We start from the raw sequence: 21,197 nt of genomic DNA, 5'->3' as shown, positions 1-21,197 counted from the left end.
TGTCTGTGTCTATGTGTCTGTGTGTGTGTCTGAGTGTGTCTGTGTGTGTCTGAGTGTGTGTCTGTGTGTACGTCTGTGTCTGAGTGTGTGTCTGTGTGTGCACGCTTTCTCCCCAAGCCCAGGGCAGCACAGCCCACCTGCTCATGCCACCGTGGCAGCCTCTCTGGCAGGACACCCTTGTTTTGCAGAATCTGCCGAGGCCCACCCCTGAGCGCCGAACTCCAGTCTCCCAGTGGCTCTTGGAGTCCCCGTGGGAGCGGCTCTGCCAGCCGCCACCAGTGGGCCTCTGGCGGGGGCCCAGCCCCTGAGCGCCATCCTCCCAGCCTCCCGGTGACTCTTGGGATCCCCGTGGGAGCAGCTCTGGCGGGGGCCCTGCGCCGGGATGCGGTATTTTTCCACTCTTGCTGGCAAACCTCCGTGGCTGCTCTGAGCCCGCGACCCAAAAGCCCTGTGGCCCAAGTGCCTTGGAAACTTACAAAGCCAGCGCCTCCTCCTTCCCCGGGGACGGCGGGGAGAGGGCAGCCGGCCAGGCACCAGGGGGACGTGCTGGTCTCTGCCGCCCTGGGCTTCCTCTGGGGAGGTTGTCTGGGCAGCGTGGGTCACTCACCCCAGAGGCCCAGGGCCGTGGGTCTGCACCCAGGGCCTGGCAGGCCCCAAGCACCTCGTGTGTGTTTGCAGGAGAACACCATGACTCATTTCACACAGGGGGAAACTGAGGCTCCTGGGGAAGGGACTGGCACCTGGTCACGCCGGCTGTGGGCGCAGAGCCAAGACCCCACACCAGGTCTGCAGAGGCCGGCCTGTGCTTGCGTCTGGGATTTGAACTGCCAGTGGGGTTCATGAGGCCACCCTTCCTGTGGGAGGGTCTGGAGTCCCTGTCACCCCCTGCGACCTAACGTGCTGTGAGAGCAGGCAGCCACAGGAGGCAGGAGAATGCAGGGCCCCAAGGCTGGGCGCTGCGCTGCCCAAGCTCAAATGCCACCTGGGCTACCGACAGGCTGTGTAGACGTGAACAGATCAACCTCTCTGCCCCACCGTTTCCCCCAAAACATCTCCTCTTACCACCTCTGTAAAGCGGAGTAGGGGCCACGCATACATCAGACATCAGGAGACTAAAAGAACTGATAATCGGAGCTGGGAACGGTGCCTGGCACACAAGCAAGGTGCAGAGCGTTTGCACCACAATCACAATCTCTTGGATGAATTGAGCAGCAGTGAACTCTGGGCCAAGTGTCAGACCCTCAGAAGGACGAATGATGTTCCACACAAGGGAACTGACATCCAGAGAAGCCAAGTGACCTGAACTTGGGTCTTGAGCCCCCCAGGCCCAGGAGCGCCCTCCTCCCCAGCCCAGCCACGCTGGGGTCAGCCACTGAGCAAGGCCACAGCCGGGACGAGGCCATCCGGCCCCCACGGCGGCTGCAGATCTGGTCTATGGCCAGGGCTGGAAGGCTGGCCGCCGAGGAGCTCGAGGAAGTCCTCGGACCCTCCCTGTGTTTGTCCTGGCTTCCCCGGGCACTGGCCCAGCCCTGCTATTGTTCTGGGGGCCACGCCTGCCCCTGGGGGCCCGGAGCCTCTTCTCTGGGGGCAGCAGGGGGACCTCCAGCCAGTCACGTCCGTCAGCCGCCGAGGGACAGCCCTGCGCCCTCTCCATTTCGCTTGACTCTGGTCTCCTGCCCCTGCATGTGTCTCGGGCGAGGCTCACGGTTCCTGGCGGACATCAGCTCCTCCATCGGGCTAGGGGCTCCCCGGGGGTCTGGTCGGACACATCTCTGGGCCTTTGAATGGCTTACCCCTCACTTCCGACAGACCTACGCCTCTAAGCGCCCTTCTTGGTGAGCCTTGCCTGAAACCACACCCGGCACACCTGTCTCCCTCCACCATGTCATGCTCTTCTCTCTTTAGATCATGACTTTACCTAAGAGGCCCTTCATCCGGGGAGAACTCGCAGTGACAGTCCCTTCTCCCAATGATGTCACCCACTGCCCATCACTGTCCTTCAAATGCCACCTTAACTCAACTCTTTTGACCTTTGAGGACTTCTTGGTCTTAAAGAGATTGTCCCGGATGGAGATGCAAATGATGGGGGTCGGGGGATGGCAGTTGGGGGTCACGTAAGGGTAGACCAGCCAACATCTACGCTGTGGCTGTTAGTGCCCTGGGTTCAGCCCGGTGAGCCCAAGGGAATCCTCTGTAGGGTTTTTCACCACCAGGATGACTATGGTATTATACTGGCTGGTATTCTGCTTACCAGGTCATCCATCGCCCGGCTCTGTTAACAGGTAATATTTCAGTTACAGGCTAACAGTTTCATTATTGACAATATACCAGCTACACCTAAAACCTGCATGAATAAGGTAACACGAATTTTCAGCTACCACCTTTGTTAACAGCTAATGTCTTGGTCACTATGTAACAGATTAACCAGCAGCAGATACTTCAGCGACAGCCAGCACTTCGGTTATGAGCAAACGACTTAATGATCGGTGAGAGCTCTCCTTAATAACTAACTTCCTAGTTAACAGCTGAAATGTAAGGCCTAAGTTAATTCGGTTAATCTGACTTAGCAGCAAAAATGCGTTGAGAAGTTTTGCTTCTCAAACCTCAGTGCACATTTGTATTATCTGGGGGAAAAGTGTTCAAATGCAGCTTCTGATTCTGTAGGTCTGGGGGTCAGCCCATGGGTCTACATTTCTAAAGAGTCGACAGGGGATGTTGAGGTCGCAAGGGTCCCCGTGGCTGGTGAGCAGTTGGTAGCTAACAACACCGTTACCGGTTAACTTTGCAGTGGTATCTCAGGGTTTGTTATCCGCTAACAGTCCCTTGGACTGCAAGGAGATCCAACCAGTCCATTCTGAAGGAGATCAGCCCTGAGTGTTCTTTGGGAGGAATGATGCTAAAGCTGAAACTCCAGTACTTTGGCCACCTCATGCGAAGAGTTGACTCATTGGAAAAGTCTCTGATGCTGGGAGGGATTGGGGGCAGGAGGAGAAGGGGACGGCAGAGGATGAGATGGCTGGATGGCATCACCAACTCGATGGACATGAGTTTGAGTGAACTCCGGGAGATGGTGATGGACAGGGAGGCCTGATGTGCTGCAATTCATGGGGTCACAGAGAGTCGGACACGACTGAGCAACTGAACTGAACTGACCTGACCTGAACTGAACATCCACACAACCCACCACTCCCTAATGGGGTACCAGTGGTGTGTGGGCGCTTGGAGAGCACACCACCCCATTTCAGGAATCTTGCGGGCTGATTGTCAAACCATCAATAACTTGAAATTGGACCTGCTGGGCAGATTTGCATTGTGAAATGGGCAAATGCCACAACCGAGGGGGCTCCGGGTTTGCTAGGAGAACTGGTTAATCAGGACCAGTTTTGAGCAGGAGGGCCCCAGGGGTGCAGGAACCGACCCTGCAGAGGGCCAGGCTCCACAAGGCGGGAGGGGAGGGGAGCACAACTCACTTTGCCCGTGGACTTGACGCCCTTCCAGATGCAGAAGAAACAGACCAGCCAGACGAGGAGAAGGCAGAGAGCAAGGTCCCACTTCAGAGCGCCCGGTTCGTCAATCCCAGAAGACAAGCTCAGCACCTTCCGCCTTCAAGCAAACAGAGCCCCAAGTCAGACGGGCTGGACCGGGGCTGGGAGAGCCGGCACCAGGATTCCAGCAGTCTGGGGCTCAACCGTGCCTCCAAGCTGCGGAATCCCGCTGGTCTTGGGAAATCTTAGGTAACACCAGTTTCACAGTCTTGGGGAAGCCAACCAGGGGATGGGTCTGGACTCCTGAGTCAGGCGCACGTGGGTTCTATCCAGCCAGGCCTCGGGCAAGTTACGTTAAACCCCTAAGCCTCAGTTTCCTCATCTGTGAACTAGGTACTGATTCCCGTGTGATCAATTCTCACAGACCTTTGCAGTGCTCCCTGTGGGCCAGACACTGGGTTCCGACTGGGCTCCAGCGTCCAACCACTGACTTAACCACTTAACTTAACCACTGGGGGCTAGGTACCCAACTGCCTGCCTCAGTCTCCTCATCTCTAAAATGGGAATAATGACCTGCTTCCCCCCACCCCACCACCCCACATTCTCTGTCCTGTCCCTCTGTTTTTGTATTTGCCCCCATTCCTTATCTGGACATCTCACTGAAAGATAGGTCTCCAGGGTGTTGGTTCTCTCTGGGGCTGCAGGACACCCACATGCCCCTCCGTGGGGGAGGAGAAAAGCCACGCAAAATACACTGGCCCTGGACACCGCCAGCAGCCAGTAGACTGCGGCGGCCATTGCTGTCTTGGGGCTGAGACCCCAGGGCAGCTCCGGGCACCCAGGGAGTGCTGCTTCCTCACCTGCCCCCGGCCGGGGTTGTGACGGGCTTGGGAGGAGGTGAGTGAACCGTCTGAAGGACACTCAGCACAGCCAGCAGCTCCACTCAGCACTGCATGGCAGAGCCTGGGCCTCTGGGGTCCAGAGCCTTGTTGACCAGGGGAGACGCCCACAGTGCTACTCAGACACGGCCCTGAGGGGCCTGGAACTGGGCTGGGGCCCCCAGGCTGCTGAGAGACCATGAAGCTTAACGCCCAGAAACTGACCCCCTGGTCCCGGAGCTCCGACTGCTGAGGCAGTGACCCAGGCAGCCAGGCTGAGCACAGGGAAACTGGTCCCGTGAGCTCTGCTGTCACAGGCTCCCGTTCCCTAGAAGCTGGCTCCCCCTAGAGACCCAGCCCCTTGTTCAGGGCCACAGTCTCGGGCAGGAGCGGCAAGAGGGGCGTTTGACCCCGCCCTCCATTTCCTCTTCTGCAGAATGCAAACACGAGCTCTGGCCCCCAGACCACCTGCAGCTCTCAGCCAGTCCGCGAGCAGGCCGATCCCCAGGCTCAGGGCTCAGAGGGCCCACTGGCCCAGGACACGTCCTCATTGCTTCCCAGTTTTCTTTTTCTCAGCTTCAAAGCGAGGACCTTGAATAAATCCAAAGTTCCCACCTCAACTGGCACTCGGGCAAGGCCTTTCTGCGGCTCACCCCAACATCCAGGGGCTCCCCCAGGCACCGAGGTCACATCAACGAGGCTTCTCTAATTTATCTCATCTGGTCCAAGGGCTGGAAGTCACTGGCCCTGTTTTACAGATGGGGAAAACTGAGGCTTGGAGATCCAACCACCCACGGACACACGGCCAGCAGGTGGCAGAGCTGCCACCCTACACCGAGGCTGTCTGGTCCCCAAAGCCGGTGCTTTCCTGGCTCCACTACCTTTTCTGATTAATACAGAAATCAGAGCCTTCACTTTAACAAGAATCGCTCCAGGCCTTGCTTCGGCAGGGCTCACGGGACCCTCAGGGCTGGGGGCCTCTTCACGAGGCAGGCTGTGCAGCTGGTCAAGTACAAGCACATGGGCCTGGCCCTGCGGTGGCTTTAGAACTGGGCCCTTCCTGGCGCGGCCTCCAGGGCTTGGCTCCTTCCATGAAGCTGGGGCCTGCTGGGCAGTGGCCAGGGCTTCCGTGAGAATGGGCAGCCTCGGGGAGGCCCCTCTCTGCCGCCAGGCTTCCAGGGGGGTCTACCATGATGCTCCAGGTGCCTGGTGTCCTTCTGGCTCCTCGGCCGCCCCGTCACCCTGGATGTCGCCCTCAGGGGAGTCTGTCTTGCCTACCAGACTCCAGACACCCCGCAGAGGAGGCACACAGCAGGTGCTCAGCCAGTGCATGGGGTGTCCAGTCACAAGAGGTCTTTTCTTTCTCCTCAGGGGCGAGCTGACCGAGGGGCCCGAGACCCCAGAGCCCCAATCTTGACCACATCCGCCCCACGCTCAGGTCACAGGCACCCTCCTGCTGGCTCCCACCGCTGCGCTGGGCAAACCCGTGGTGCCCACTACGGATGGGAGGGGGCCGCGCGGCCTTGCTCTGGCAGCCGCCCAGCCACGGAGGCCACAATGGGGAAATCGAGTCACGCACTTGCTTCTCCACTGCTGGTGGCAAAGCCCCTCTGAAGCGCCAGCAGTAACTGTTGAAGGCACCTTTCCTGTGATCCAGCAATTCTATCCCAAGACTCTCCTGGATATGGCCAATGACAGGGTCCACCCCAAGCTGTTCGGGCTTCCCAGGTGGCCTTAGACCCCGCCTGCCAATGCAGGCGATGTAAGAGACACGGGTTCGATCCCTGGGCTGGGAAGATCCCCTGGAGGAGGGCATGGCAACCCACTTCAGTATTCTTGCCTGGAGAATCCCATGGACAGAGGAGCCTGGCGGGCTACAGCCCATGGGGTCCCAAAGAGTCGGACACGACTGAGCGACTTAGCACACACCTCGAGCTCTTCACCTCGGCTCTGTCTGAGGGAGCAAACATGGGAAACCAACCACCCAGAGGGCCGTGGGAGGGGTCCGAGCAGGCGTGCAGCAGGTGTGTGGCGGAGCGTCACGCAGCCTGAAGGACCTCAGGAATCTCCCTGCACGCTGATAAGGGGCGATGTCCCAGGGGTGAGGCAAGTGACCGGGACACACGAAACAGTGGGGCAGTCGCTGGCCCGGGGGGGCTGCAGGGGAGAGGGGCTCCCTTACCAGGGAACGTGTTTCTCAAACCATCTGAATGCTGTTAGTGGGTGCATATCACCTTCACAAAAATTAAGGTTCTTACAAAGGCTTGCAAGGGGCTAGCTGTGCAGACGTTCTAGGAACGGAACGAAAGTCCTCTCGTCAATCAGGGGTTGTCATAACAGAACCCGATGTGGGCTCACGGCCAAAGTAACCAACATCCTTTCCAAAGTCATCTCGGGGGTAGCTGGGAGGCCGAAGAGCATGCAGGCCCATCGGAATCCCTCCTGAAGGGACACAGTTTGAAGGACCCTTTCCTATTGGATGCCCATGAGGCACGGCCCAGGATTTGTTGGGTCTTCCCGCTCTGGTGCATGGGACTGCTTGGTAAACTGTAGAGTGCCGGGCCCCAGAGCGAGGGAGGGCCTGCCGTGGTGCCCTGCCCCTCGCCGGTGCCTCCAACCTCCCCGGAGGCTGCACAAGTTCCCCCAAATCTGGCTGTATCGCCCCAACCCTGCCCCCACCCCTGTCCTGGCCCCTTCTGCTCCAGAGCGCTGTTTCAGCAGCCTCGTCGGTGATATTCCGGCCTCCACTATCACCCCCAGTCTGTTCTTATCAAGACAGAATCTGGCAACACCCAAGGCAGGTGACGCTCGGCCTCTGCTCCACACCTCCCGTGGCTCCCACCTACCTGCCCCAGTCCCTCCTGCCTCCCTGAATAGGCTGGCCAAGCACTCTGACAGTCAGCCACAGACATCTTAAAGAGACAGGGTGGTGCCTGTTAAGAAGAGGCTGGGACCACGGGCATACAGGGAACCCGTCCAGGACAAGTTCCGTGCACAACCTCCTCATCCCCAGGGCCCCCGCCCCTCCTCCCTGAGCCACACTGGCTTCTGGTATGTGCCCTGAACAGGTCCAGCCCTCCCCGGCCTCGGGACCTTTGAACTGGCTGCGCCCCACCCTTTCACCAACGCAGCCTTTTCTGGCCACCGGATGGAAAAAGCACTCGCGGTCACTCTCCTTCCCTCCCTCTCTAGGCTTTATCTTCCTTCACTTATCATCGCTCGTCTATTGCAATGCTACTTGCACTATCTGTCTCATGTCTGTCTGTCCTACTAAAGCATCATCTTCATGGAGGCAGGGCCTGCATCTGTCCTGACCGTTGCTGGGTCCAGAACAGCGCCTGGCACATAGTGAGCGCTCAACAGACATGAGCAGAGTCGATTAATTACACCCATTTGCTTGATGGGGAAACTGAGGCTCAGAGAGGTTCAGGAATTCACCTGAAATTACCCACGTTTTAAAAAAACAAAAACAATCAACCCTAGGCCTGGTTCTTTTTCTCTGATGCCACCCTGCGGACCACTGGGTATGATGCTATCCTCGGTGAGAGGCCCCAGCACCCCAGGCTTCTCCGCACCCCTCACACAGAGAGGAGGAGATCAAGAGGTGAGCTGCATTCTTGTCCTAGAATAGGACTGATTCATTCCAGGGTGGGATCCAAAAAAAAAATCGCCTGGACGTCTGTTTGGAGTCGGCTGCCCCGCTGCCGTCCAGCCGGCACTCAGAGATGTAAATACGTCCTCCGAGTGGGCCAAATCGTTTCCTTTTGAATGCCGGCCAGCCATTTATTGGCGATAGCTCTTCCCTGGAGACTGGCGGAGGCAACAATTATAAAAGAGCCCGTCCGCCCCGAGAAGGAGGCCGCACAGGGCTCTCTCCACGCCGCCTCCACCTTCTGACAGCTGCAGGGGGAGAATGGCTGAGCAGGGCTTGTTTGCAAATATGACTCATTTCTTTGATTCTAATAAAGTCTAATGATATGTGCTGAGCTCCCAGGGGGCCCTGGAGGAACTGGGGAGGAAGGTATGGCTCCAGGCTGATGGAGGGCATCTGGCCAGATCTGACCCCGCCTGTCCTCCAGGGCCGGGGGGCAACAAACAGGACCCCCGGGACAGAGGTGACCTCAGGGCAGGGGTGAGCAGGATGGGGCGGGCTGCGGGCAGAGACTCTGCCTTCGCATCTCCGAGCAACTCAAGAGTTCAGTTCTAAAGCTGGCGTGAAATGACCATCTCAGGGTCCCAGGCGCTCTTCAAGGGAGAAGGGCATCTCATCTGCTCCCATCGGGGTTCGTGCCTCAGTGTGCTGCAGACGGGGTGGGTGTGGGGATCCAGGCCAAGAGGAGACCCCAGGTGTCACCTGAGGGTGGGGTCACACGCACACACACGTGGCACAATGTTACCTGTGCCCGTGGACTTGCCCTGGACTTACGGCCGGTGGGGACGCAGTCACGAGAGGAGGTGTTCAGGGCTGAGCTCTCTGCTACGCCGAGCTGCCTGTGTGACCTTGGGCAAGTCGCTTAACCACTCTGATCCTCAGTGTCCCACCTAAGCCAGGCCCGAGGCCCATGCTCTTTAACCCTTAGCCAGGCGATGAGGTGATGGGGACCTCGCTACCTCTGAGAACCCTGGAGACGGGTGACCGCCCTGAGGCCGGGCAGCTGGGCCCCCAGGCTAGAGTCAGGGTCCCTGTTCTAGGATCGAGGGGATGGCAGCATGGCCGGCGGCTGTCCACTAACTCCTCGTGGAAAACCAGAGGGGGAGGGGGGCCTGGCAGGGATGAGCGTCCAGGTCCTTCCCTGTCCTGGGCCAGGAGGAAGGCTCGGCTCCATGGTGCCTGGTTATCTAGAAGCCCAAGTGGCTCCTGAGCACTGCCAGGCCTCATGTGCAAAAGGAGCAGCCAGCTCAGGGTCCCACGTGTCTGGTACAGCTGAGAGGGTGAAGAAAGCGAAGGCCAGGGCTGGGCTTTGGCTTCAAGGACCAGGAGACCGGCCTTGAGAAGATGCTCACGGCTCGGCAGCTCAGTGGGTGCCAGCCAGCGACACCTCAGTCCCGTCCCAGCAAGCCTCTCTCCGTGGACACCCCAGAGCTAGTCACTGCAAGGCCGGTGGCTACTCTGAGGGGAAATCGTACAAGCTGAGCTTCACCCTAAAGGGAAACCCATCTTCTGATGGCCAAGCCCCCTGAGGCCCTGCATACAGTCAGTGCTTAATATATGTGTCCCAGCCTGTCTCTCCCTAGTATGTTCCTTGAGCAAGTCCAGAGAACACAGATGTAATCACGTGATTCTCCGCCCCTTCTCTAGCTTCCGTGGCTCCTCCTCCCAGAAAATGAAGTCCAACCTTCTCTGCCTAGCGTCCAAGGCTCCATCCTTCTCCCTGGCTCCACACGTCCTATGTTTGGGCCAAACCAAGGACGTGCTGCTACTCATGAGCTTTATGACCGCCATGCCTCAGCATGGCTGTTCCTTCTGTCTAGGCTGTCTTTCCTTCTTTTTTTGGCCTAGTGAACTCCTACTCATCCCCCAAAGCCCAGCTCACCTGGCCCCTCTGTTTGCTGACGGGGAAACGAGGCCAGAGAGAGGGAGTGATGTGCTGCCCCAGGCTAACCCTAACCCTCCCTGGCTGGGGCAAGCCTACAAGCACGGAAAAGCCAGGAGTGGCTTCTGAACTGAGAGATGACTTGTCTGGCTTCACAGCTGACTGCAGAGACCCACCTGTAACAGGGTGGAGAGGGAGACGGGGGTCTTCCTGGGGTGGGGAGGACAGCCACCTGGTTATACTTTACACAGAAAGCCTAGGGGACCAGCCAGGGGTGGGGTCTGCGGCTGAAGCTGAAAGGAGCTGGGGACGACTCCTAGATGTGTTCCCTCCATAAAGGGCCTCCACGAAGACGGGACAAAATGCCGAGAGCAAGTCCCTGGGACGATGCTCACGGGCATTCTCTCTCCTTCGCCCTCTTCGCACCCAAGAGAAGAGGAGGCCTTTGAAGGCAGGCAGCCTTGGCCCCTCCGGTGGCAGGCAGGTCCCCTCGGCCAAGCCGCCTCCTCCAGGGACTACAGTCCTCCCTGGGGTATCCGTGGACGTTCAGCCAGGGCCCGCGGGAGTCTGCAAAGGCCGGCGGGGCGGGGAGGCCGGGTGGGCGGTGGGCAGTCTCTGGATGGAGCCACTCTGTGGACCACGTGGGCCAGGGAAGGGAGCTGGGGTGCTCCGAATGGGGGTTCTGGAAGGTGGGAGTCCTGGAGTCCCCCAGCAGGGCCCAGGCTGGGGGACAGGCAGGGGAGAAGGCACGGGAGAGGACCTCACGGATCACGAGGGCTCAGGCCTGAGACAGAGGGGACAGCCCCTCTGTGACTGGGGGTCACACGGGCATCGGGAAGGGGCCATTCTTAGTGCCTCCGAAGTTGAGCCTCAGGTGTCCCTGGGCGGGGGGGCAGCTTCATCCACAACGGGGATGCTAAGTAGACAGGGATGGCCATAGGGTCACATTCTGTTGGTGGGGGGTCGGGGGGTGTCCTACCGCCCTGGGAGGGCAGGATTACGACCTCCCCAAGTACAGCTCAGGACGCTGAGGCTCAGACAGGAAGAGGCACCAGCCCGAGCCAGCACTGGCAGAGCGGCGGCTCCCTCCCAGGCGGCCAACCTGCGCCCGAGGCAGTGAGGCCCTGGCGGGCACCGGAGGGGCTGGGTGGAGTGCCGGCATCCTGGGTGGGGCAGGCCCTGGGTGGTCAGGCTGTGCCAGGCACAGCAGAGAACGGACAGGGCCCTGGCCTCTGGCCCCATTCAAGTGAGAAGAAAGAAATGCCTGCATTTCTTTGTCTGCGAACTCAGCTGTCCAGGGTGTGAGGAGCAAGGGATGGCGGGGGAGTTGTGCCTGTAAAGGTCTTTGTCTACAAGGGGAACACACCTCGGAGGAAAGAACCCATTTGCAGGAGCCTCGGGACCTGAGCACATCCTGAAGGCCTGAGGTCAGGAGGGGGACGTGGATTACCTGGGGGAGTGGCCAAGTGGCCCTTTCCAGCCTGAGTCCCCCCCACCGGCCCTGATGATCGGTTGAGAACAGCCAGCGCTTAGCTCCCTCTTCTGTGGGCCGGCGCCGGGGCCAGATTCTAAGAGGGGGAGAGGCTCCTCGACGCAGCAAATCCACACACGAAGGAGAGGGAGTCTTGTCTGGCGGCGACAAGGCCGTCCCTTAACGTGGTTCCCTGCCCTGGCTCTCATCCCTCGCGGGGCCTTGCCTGCTCCTTCCGGGTCGGAGGGGCTGCTGAGCACCCGTTTAACAGCTTGTGGAGAGCAAGGAAAGCAAGGCACTCATCCGTTTTTGATGGGCTCCCAGCACTGGGTTAGAAGGACGACCCTGTACGTCAGCGAAGAGCTACCCGACTGCAGGCCTCCGTGCTCCGCCCTCCCCAGGACTGGCCCGTGTGTACACATCTCACTGGCTGTAGCGTGGGCAACTTCAAAACATGCCCGTAATTCTCCTTCCTCTCCTAACAAGACGGAGCCTACTCCCCCACCTCTTGCCTCTTGAGTCTGGGTTAGTCTCAGGCCTCTTTTTGGCCAACGGGACCTTAACAAAAATGGTACCAGCAGAAGCTGGAAAAGTGCTCCCACACTGGGGCTTTCCTGTGGGTTGTTTTGGGATGCTGAGCCGCCTCGGAACAAGCCCAGGCTAGCCTGCAGGGTGATGAGACTATAGGGACCAGCTGCCTGTGGCACCCCAGCCAGGAGCCAGCCAGTCTCCAAAAGAGTGACCCCAATGCCATACAGCTGACCTACCGGGGGGAGCCCAGCAAAGCCCAGAAGAACTGCCCAGCCAAGCTTCGCCCCAACTGCCAAGTAGCAGGACCATGAGTCAAAGAAAACAAATGGCTGCTCCAATTTGGGGATGGGTGTTACACAGCAAATGCTAACTGATACATATGTTTCACTCTATCTACTCACCTGTTCACTTGAGTAACTACGTCAAGCTTCATATATGCTTTTTTCTCCCCCCCACTCTGGGCAATAACAGGTTTGATGTGCTAACTATATCTATATTTTTCTAAACTACATTAAGAAAACTATATCATTTTCAGACAACATAAGTACATATACCTGCCTTTGGGAAACAATCCTCACAGAGATCCCATGGGTGTAGGAACGATTCATTGCCCTCATTTGACAGTTAAGGAAACTGAGGCTCAGAAAGGGGCAGTGACTTGCTGGAGGTCAAACAGCCAATACAATGGCAGAACTGAGATTCGAGTCCAGGCCTGTCTGAGACCAAAGGCATGGATTTACCTCCAAATCTGTACCCCCTCTTCCACCCACCCCACCGCAAGGGAGTGGCTCCCACACCCCTAGGGCGAAGACGAGGGCAAGGGTTACCCTCTGCCCCCCCCCAGCCCCTCCCTCCTCCGCGAGGCCAGCCTTACTCCCAGAACTCGATGACAGGGGAAGTGAAGTTGGTGGTGCTATTGGAGATCCAGAGGCTCCGGTTCCTCCGCAAGGTGTCCTCCAGGCAATGGGGCGTGTTCCAGCTGTGGTTGCATTTTGCCCAGGGGAGCTCCGACTGGAAGGACTGGAATAGGTAGTACGTGGCCCAGGCGAGGATGATGATATAGTATATGTTCAGGAGGGACACGATCACGATGGAGGCATAGCCGATGCCTGCGAGCGGGGGCAAGCGAGACGGGAATCGGAGGGAGGCCAGACCCGCCAGGCCGCACCCTCAACCAGAAGCCCCTGGGGTCTGCAGGCCTGGGGCCAGAAGGGGCCCTTCAACAGGGACCAGCAGCCAAGTGCAGGAGGAACGCATGGCTGTGTGGACGGACAGGTAAAATAACGGATGCTCAGATGAGTCAGACAGCTGAACAAGCTGACGGATGTGTGGAAGAGGGGTAGGCCAATGACTGGGTGAACGGATGGACAGACGGGTGGAGGGATGGGTGGAGGGATGGATGGATCAATGGATGAATGGATGCACGGTTAGGCGGATGGCTGGATGGACTCAGGTGAAGGATGGATGTTGGAATGATGGATGGATACTCACTTTGTTGGATGGATGGTGGTTGACTGGAAGGTTAGGTAGATGGGTGGATGGATGGATAAGTAGAGGGAGCATGGTTGAATAGATACAGGGATTGTGTAACTATTGACTAGTTTAATAAAAGAAAGGTTTAATGGATAGACAGATGGGTAGATTTACATGGATGACCGAGTGAACAGACTCACACATTCTCCTACCCCTGCCAGTTATCATCATGACAGTATTATCTTATGAGGACATGCTGGGATCTAGGCACAGGACTAAACGCTACAATAATAACAAGTGTTAATCGCTCAGCCGTGTCTGACTCTTTGCCACCCCGTGGACTGTAGCCCGCCAGGCTTCTCTGTCCATGGGGATTCTCCAGGCAAGAACACTGGAGTGGGTTGCCATTCCCTTCTCCAAGGGACCTTCCCGACCCAGGGATCGAACCTGGGCCTCCCGCATTGCAGGCAGATTCTCTACGATCTGAGCCACCAGGGAAGCCCAGCGATAACAAAGCTACCACCGCTGCTTTGGGCTTCCTTTGTGTACAAAGCACTTTTACATGGCTCTGTTGCTTTGTCTTCCCACCAACCCTAGAAGTATGCATATTATTTCCATTTTATGGAGAGGGAAATTGAGGCACAAAGAGATGAAGTGACTTTCCCCAAAGTCACGAGAGTTAGCATAACGAGGGAGTGGGACTTGAAGCCAGACAGTCGGCTCCTGAAAGCCTTCTCTTCTACACCCTACTGCTCAGCGGCTACTGGGCCTCCCGTCCTTTGACAACCCAGAGAGGAATGAGCAGCAGCAGCCGCCGTGTGCCAAGCTGGCCTGCGTGAGGCTCCAGTGTACCTGGCAAATAGGTGCCCAGTAAGCGTTTGCTGAGCTGAGGCACGCCAGGCCCCGGGTGGCCTTTGTCCCGTACTCACCGGCAAACAAGGGGCAGATCTTTTCCCAGCAGGTGATGCCCCCTTCAGAGGTGTACTGGCCTACGATTACCTCCAGGAAAAACACAGGCAGGCCGCCCCCAAACAGGAAAATGAAGTATGGTATGAGAAACGCGCCTGCAGAGAGAGAAGAGTGGGGTGAGGCTCAGGGTGGCCGAGGCCCGCACATCCTCCGTCCCAAACTCTCCCAGCCAGCCTGCTGGGCGCCTCTGTCCATGGGATTCTCCAGGCAAGAATGCTGGAGTGGGTTGCCATTTCCTTCTCCAGGGGAATCTTCCCGACCCGGGGACGTGAGGGTGAAAGGCAGACTCCCGGGCCTGGCTGAAAATTCTTGTCCAGCCAGCACCACCCTTCCAGGCTGCCCTCTTGTCTTCTTCCTATCTACCCGGTTGCGTGAAGCCTCCGAGCCTCTGCTGAAGCTCTGTGCCTGCCTGTCTTCCGCAGGTCTGTCCCTCTGAAGGACCACCCAGCCCTCACACCCGGCTCAGATGGGCCTCCTGGTTGCAGCCTTCAGCTGGCCTTCCGTGGCCCGGCCAGGGCAGCAAGCTGAGAAGCAGTTGGGAAGGGTGCTGGGAAGCGAGAGATGGGCCTCTCCAGCCGGGGGTAGGAGCCAGGGTACGAGGAGGGCAGCGAAGAGTCGGGCGAGGGCTCCTACCTGGTGTCCACTACTGGCTTCAGCGGGTCCGTACACACTTTGAAAGTGTGGGCGACTTGGGCCTATGGGTATGTGCTTTGTTCCAGAGTGCCTAGGGAGTGTCCCAGAGGCACCTGAGCCTCCAGAAGGTTAAGAAACCAGGCTCAAGGGCAGGACCTCCTGCAAGGCGGTTCTGACGCAGGCGGGCAGGCAGCACGCGTGTGCCCGGCTCTGCTGGCTACCAGCCAGGTCACGGGCCGCCACAAGGAGCAGGGAGGGAGTTCTTACTGCTGAGCTCCTACTGACCAGCAGGTCTCCAGGACATGCTGCCTAGCCTGAACTCCTCTGACGTCAGAGGATACTAACTCAGGGCCTCCAGCAAGTAAAAAAAAAAAAAAAATCAACAAACAAAAACTGAAAGAACAGACCAACCAACTAACCAACTGACCAAACAGAGAACTTACGCTTAGAAAATACCATCGCTAAGCAAAAGGGTCGGAGAAGGCAATGGCACCCCACTCCAGTACTCTTGCCTGGAGAATCCCATGGATGGAGGAGCCTGGTAGCCTGCAGTCCATGGGGTTGCTAAGAGTCAGACACAACTGAGCGACTTCACTTTCACTTTTTACTTTCATGCTTTGGAGAAGGAAATGGCAACCCACTCCAGTGTTCTTGCCTGGAGAATCCCAGGGACAGGGGAACCTGGTGCGCTGCCGTCTCTGGGGTCACACAGAGTTGGACACGACTGAAGCGACTCAGCAAGCGAGAGGGTCAAAAAGGCACAAACTTCCGATTAGAAGACAAATTCGTCCTGGGTGTGTCGTGTACAGCGTGACTTCGCACCAGTCACGATACACCGGATGGTGTGTTTGAAAGTTGCTAAGGGGCTTCCCTGGCAGTCCCACGACAAACGCTCTGTACTCACAATGCAAGAGTCATAGGTTTGATGCCTAGTTGTGAACTAAGATCCCGCATGTGGGGGAAAAATATAAAAAGAAGTTGCTAAGAGTGTAAAACTTTACCAGTTCTGATCACAAGAAGAAAAAAAAATACGTAACTATATGAGGTGATGGATGTCAACAAGACTTACCATGATCATTCCACAGTAAAGATATCAGTCATCTTGTATGCCTTAAACTAAAACAATGCTATATGTCAATTCTATCTCAATAAAACTGAAAAAATTAAAATTAAAAACATCTTCGTTGTACTTTTTTTTTTTTGTCCTGGATACCTATCCATTACTGCAAAAGACACTGGTTTTCTATTTAGAGTGGGAAACACGAAACTTGTTTTTGAACTACAACTGGTTAAGTTAGAAAAGCAAGAGCAAAGGGTAAAAAAGTTCTAAAGTCAGGCAGAGTGGGGAGGTGCAGAGCTACGAGGCCTCGGAGGCTTGGGCCTGGCCTTGTGGCGGCCTTCAGAGATGGTAAACTGGAGGAGAGGGTAAGGAATCTGCTTGAGCTCACACAGGAAGGCTCTGATAGAACGCCATCCCGGCCACGCTCATCTCCCGCCTCTGAGGATTTCGGTGGGAGCGGAGGCAGGCTGACCTGGGGGAGGTCGAGGCGGAGGCCTGAAACGCTGGGCGGGGGAGGCCCCCTCGCTGTGCCCCGGCAACCCCTCCAGCCCACCCTCTGCCCAGCCCAGGCTCACCTCCGCCGTTTTTGTAGCAGAGGTAGGGGAAACGCCAGACGTTGCCCAAGCCGACGAAGCCGCCGGCCACGGAGAGCACGAAGTCGATCCTGCTGGCCCACTTCTCCCGCTGCGGGGGCTTCCCCTCGGCCTCGTCCTCCGGCCGGGTGCCCGGGCTCTTCCCGGGGGATGGCTTCAGGATGTCCTTGTGGAAATCTTTCAGACACTGCAGCTTCTCCTTGGTGGCCATGCCCTCCTCCTCGCTTTCTACGGCGGAAAGAGCAGACCCCGACGCGCGTCGGTAAGGGGCAGGCTGCGTGTCCTGGCACGACCCCGCGGGCCACCTCTGACCTGCCGGGCCTGAGGCAGAGGGCCTGCCACCCCCTCATCCGTCCACCCCTCAGACCCCCCACCCCAGGTTATCGGGGGCCTGAGGGCCTGGGGACCGACTGCTGCCATCCCCTAGGCACCCGTCCAACAGAAGCACCGGGGCCCGTATCCACCAGCCCCGAATGCCACCCCCCTCATTCTGCACCCACAGGGAGCCCAGCCCTGGCAGTGTCTCCGCAGAACACAACACCCTCCATGCAGGTCTAGCACCGCCTCCAGATCACAGCCTGCCTGCATCCTCTAGAGATCGTCTCCGAATCTCAGGTTTGTGGAGAAACCGGTGCCGTGGGGCAGGCCATGGCCCAGCGGAGGTGCTCACCTCTCACGGTTTTAAAGAACGGAGCTTCAGGCGGGCATGTTTTCACGCTCCAGTGTTTCCAAGCATGTGTTTCAGTATTTGGAAACAGGGTTTCTGTCAAATACAGACCACGGGAGCTTATGAAATACACTGGTGTCTTCTTAGCCAGTCGCATGCCTGCAGCATCAGGACACGGATTTGCGCCGGGACAGGACTCTGGAAGGACTCCTGGTAGTTCCCATGAGTCCAGCCCTCGTCATCTGTGCTCGGGTCCACCCTGACCCCTGGACCACCCAGGCCCTGGCCCGCTGACTGCCCTGTGGGTTTGGCAAGGGGGAGCCCAGGGTTATCAAACCTCTAAGCCGCTCACGCTCACGCTCAGCGACCCCCCTGCTCGGACCTCATCCCAGAAGTCTACAACCAGCCACTGCGGCAACCCCCTCTCTGTACTGCGTCTGGTCCCCGAGTCTTCAGTGTTCCTGGCAGCTTGACCTTGAGAGAAAGAGCATCCGGGTCCCACCCAGCAGGAGAAGGTGCCTCCTACCCCCATGTGCCAGAGGACCATGAAGACTGGGGAGCCTCAGTCTCCCCGACTTCAGAATGAAAAGGATGAAGGCAGAGAGTGTTGATGCAGAGCCAGCTGCTTGTCTTTACGAGCCAAATGGGTGGCCAGTGCTGAACTCTCAGATTCCGGGGTAAAGTCAAGGTTTCTAGGTTTCCTGGAGAAACCAGAAGGTGGACCCCACATTGAACTCACTCCTACGGCGGCCATCCGCTGGACCAGAGGGGGCCATCGCCCTGGTGCCCAGGGCAGCTCGCCACCTGGACCTGTCCAGGGGCATCTGAGTCTGCACTGAGTTACAGTGGCATGAGATGAAAATGCCTTGGTTGCTTCCTTGCTAACAGTCTCCTCCTCAACTAGAACAGAGACTGCAGGGCGCCGGGACCTGCCTTGCCCATGGCTGGGTGTCCTGAGCTGGTGCACAGTAGGTCGTCAGCTAAGAACGGCTGGGTCGATGGCTCCCAGAGTAGGTATGCAGGTAGCTGGGGCCCAGTGGCACCCCCAACTCTGCCGCTTCCGAACCCTGTGATACCATGGGGCCTGAAGGAGGTCCGGCCGGGCCAGGTGACAACTGCCAAGGACCAAGGGAGGCGAGGAGGGCACGCTGGCCTGGCCCTGGCCCCGGCCCCTGCAGCCAGGCCCTCCGGGGCCGTGCTCGGAGGAGGAGAGGCACGCAAGCACACAGAATCCCCGCTTCCCCCACGGCTCCTTCCTCTCCCTGGCTCGGGGTGGGGGACCCTGATTGTTTCGCTATCTGGCAGTGAGCAGACCGAGAAAAGGCTTCCTGGAGCCGCCGGGCGGCTCACCGGGCCTTCCTCTGTCTCCCGGAGCGCAGACGGCGGGGCATCCGCAGGCCTTTCTTCGCCTGCTCCCCTGGGGCGACGCGGGGTTCTGCCGAGCGCACGGCTACTGTAAAAATAGCCCGAGCGGCCAGCATTGTTCCAGCACGGAGCTCTGCAGCCCCCGATGGTTATCTCTGGGCCCATTGTGGCCCGGCTGGACGGCAGCATAATTGGAGGATGTGGGACTCCACTCCCTCCTGGTAGAGATGTTTTCCAGGGAATGACCCTGGAGTCTCCTCATCAAGACGGGCCGGTGCCGCCCTTTCAGGCTCTCCTTGGATCTTGGGGCCAGAAGGCACTTCACCAGGTCAGCCAGGCGGAGCGGGTGGTGACTGGTGGCTGCTCATACAGCCTGTGGGCGCTTGCGAAAGCCACCCTGAGTCCTGGCTCTGCGCTCTGGCCCAGGCCCATGGCCCCCTCTGGCCCTAGAGAACCCTCGGGAAACGTGTGCGTGCAAAGTCAGTTCAGTCGTGTTCAACTCTTTGCAACCCTCTGGACCGTAGCCTGCCAGGCTCCTCTGTCCATGGGGTTTCCCAGGCAAGAATACTGGAGTGAGTTGCCATGCCCTCCTCCAGGGAATCTTCCCGACCCAGGTATCAAACCCGCGTCTCTTATGTCTCCTGCATTTGCAGGCGGGTTCTTTACCTCTAGCGCCCCTCAGGAAGCCCTGAAACTTGAGCCAGGGGGCAAAAAAACAAGCTCCCTGAGCCCCTCGGCTCCAGGCTCTCTGGTTCCACGTAAGATAAGACTTCAGCCCCTCTTTTCCACACTCAGGAACTCATCTTACTGACGCCTGTAGCTGAACCAGGAGCCCGTCATGTCCTGGTGTCTGTGGTGCCCCTACTCCTCATTTCTAAGGTGTCCACGGAGATGTACTTCAGGGATGCCCCCCCACCTGTGGCCGCCCCGTCACAAGCTCGCTGGCCTTCGGGAACGCACAGCCCAGCCCTGCCCATGCTTTACTCGAGACGCACACATGCCCGGACGAGGTCAGACCCGCGGGCAGGCAACCCCGACTCCCCCTCGGAGGGGAGGCTCTTTCCAAGCCCCTCTGGAGCGTCTGACCGGCCCCGTGCCCGTGGAAGCCCACAGCAGCACGACCCGCAGATGCGGCCTCCGGTACGTTCCTGACATCCACCCACGTGTCTCCATCACCCCGGCAACCAGCTGGTGCAGGCCCCACAGCCCTCCACGGGCATCCCCTGCAGCCTCCGCCCAGGGCCCCACTGCTGCTACTCTGCCCACCCCACCCCTACACTCTGTTCTCAAAACCCCAGCTGGAAGCAACTCACAAAGCCCTTTCGGATCCCAGTGCCCTCCTACCCAGCGCTCCATCTCTCCTAGCAGAAGAAGACACCCGCCACAGCCTACTGGATCTTAGCATGGGCCCTTTCTCTGGGACGCTGGCCCCACGGAACCGCTTTGTGTTCATCCTACTTCTCAGCCTCAGGCTCCCTGCACGGAGGCCTAAGGCCCTCTGCAGGCAGCCTGGCCCCTGCAGGAATCAAAGCATAAGCCCTGGCCTGGAAGCTGAGGGCCATTTCCCAGCTGAGTGACCTCAGGCAAGTTGCTCAACCCCTCTGGGTCCTCAGTGTGTTCAAGTGTGAAGAGGGATAACTGTGGCCACCTCACAGGGATGCTGTGAGGACTGAACAAGGGGGTGCCCAGAGCAAATACCCCTTCACTAGTTATCTGCCAGGATTCCTGGGCTTCCCAGGTGGCTCAGTGGTGAAGAATTTGCCTGCCAACGCAGGAGACATTAGACACGCAGGTTCGATCCCTGGGTCAGGAAGAGCCCCTAGAGGAGAACATGGCAAACCGCTCCAGTATTCTTGCCTGGAGACTCCCCATGGACAGAGGAGCTGGGTGGGCTACGGTCCATGCGGCCGCAAAGTGGTCGACAGCACTGCGCACAAGCGTGCACGCCAGTATTACCGCCATCGTCAGCACTATAAGTATCACGGGGTCCACTGCCCCTGGGGTATGGAAGGCCCTGGTCCTACACAGGGCAAGATCAACAAGGCCCAGAGAGGCCAAGCGACACTCCTGAGGTCATGAAGCCGGGCACGATGGCAATCGCGGCTTTCCGAGGCCCCCAGCTCTGCCCTCAGCGTCCCTTGGCCAGTCCAGCCCATCCATCCCGGCAGACTCGCCATGCGGCTCGCTCACTGCTGCTCGTCACCTGCCAAGAGCGCGCCCCCTGCTGCAGGAAGCACTTGGGGGCGAGCCTGCTCTGCGGGCGGCCCGGCGGCCCGCCGCCTTGCCGGCCAAGTGCTGTTTCCCTTGGCGCCAGGCCCAGGGCTATTCTGCAGTGACCGTGATACATGATTCCCCATTTTAAGAGCTTCCTCTTTGCTCATTACAGCTACAAGTGATCAGAGAATCCGCTCGAACACAGAGGCTTCGGGACCAGACTCCTTCATGAGGCTCCTAGTCCCGTGTTGCCAGGGTGGAAGCCAGAACCAGCCACACCTGAAGACGGATTGGCACGTCACCTCGGCCGCTGCGGCACGCACT

The 21,197-nt window shown here is 58.6% G+C and overlaps 1 protein-coding gene across 3 annotated transcripts in view; it reads right to left on the bottom strand.

Moving 5' to 3' along the window:
- The window catches only part of SLC6A6 (solute carrier family 6 member 6), a 93,403-nt gene that overhangs the window by 21,642 nt on the left and 50,564 nt on the right, over window positions 1-21,197 (bottom strand). For all 3 annotated transcript variants that reach the window (XM_040246685.1, XM_040246686.1, XM_040246687.1), the window contains exons 3-6: window positions 16,610-16,855; window positions 14,302-14,436; window positions 12,774-13,008; window positions 3,471-3,603 (exon numbers count right to left, since the gene is read on the bottom strand). In XM_040246685.1, coding sequence (XP_040102619.1) covers window positions 3,471-3,603; window positions 12,774-13,008; window positions 14,302-14,436; window positions 16,610-16,855 — 749 coding nt within the window. The remainder of the gene's footprint in view (window positions 1-3,470; window positions 3,604-12,773; window positions 13,009-14,301; window positions 14,437-16,609; window positions 16,856-21,197) is intronic.

This window comes from Oryx dammah, unplaced genomic scaffold (genome assembly GCF_014754425.2).
Source record: "Oryx dammah isolate SB20612 unplaced genomic scaffold, SCBI_Odam_1.1 HiC_scaffold_9, whole genome shotgun sequence".
NCBI lineage: Eukaryota > Metazoa > Chordata > Mammalia > Artiodactyla > Bovidae > Oryx > Oryx dammah.
This window is presented reverse-complemented; position numbering and strand designations above follow the sequence as displayed.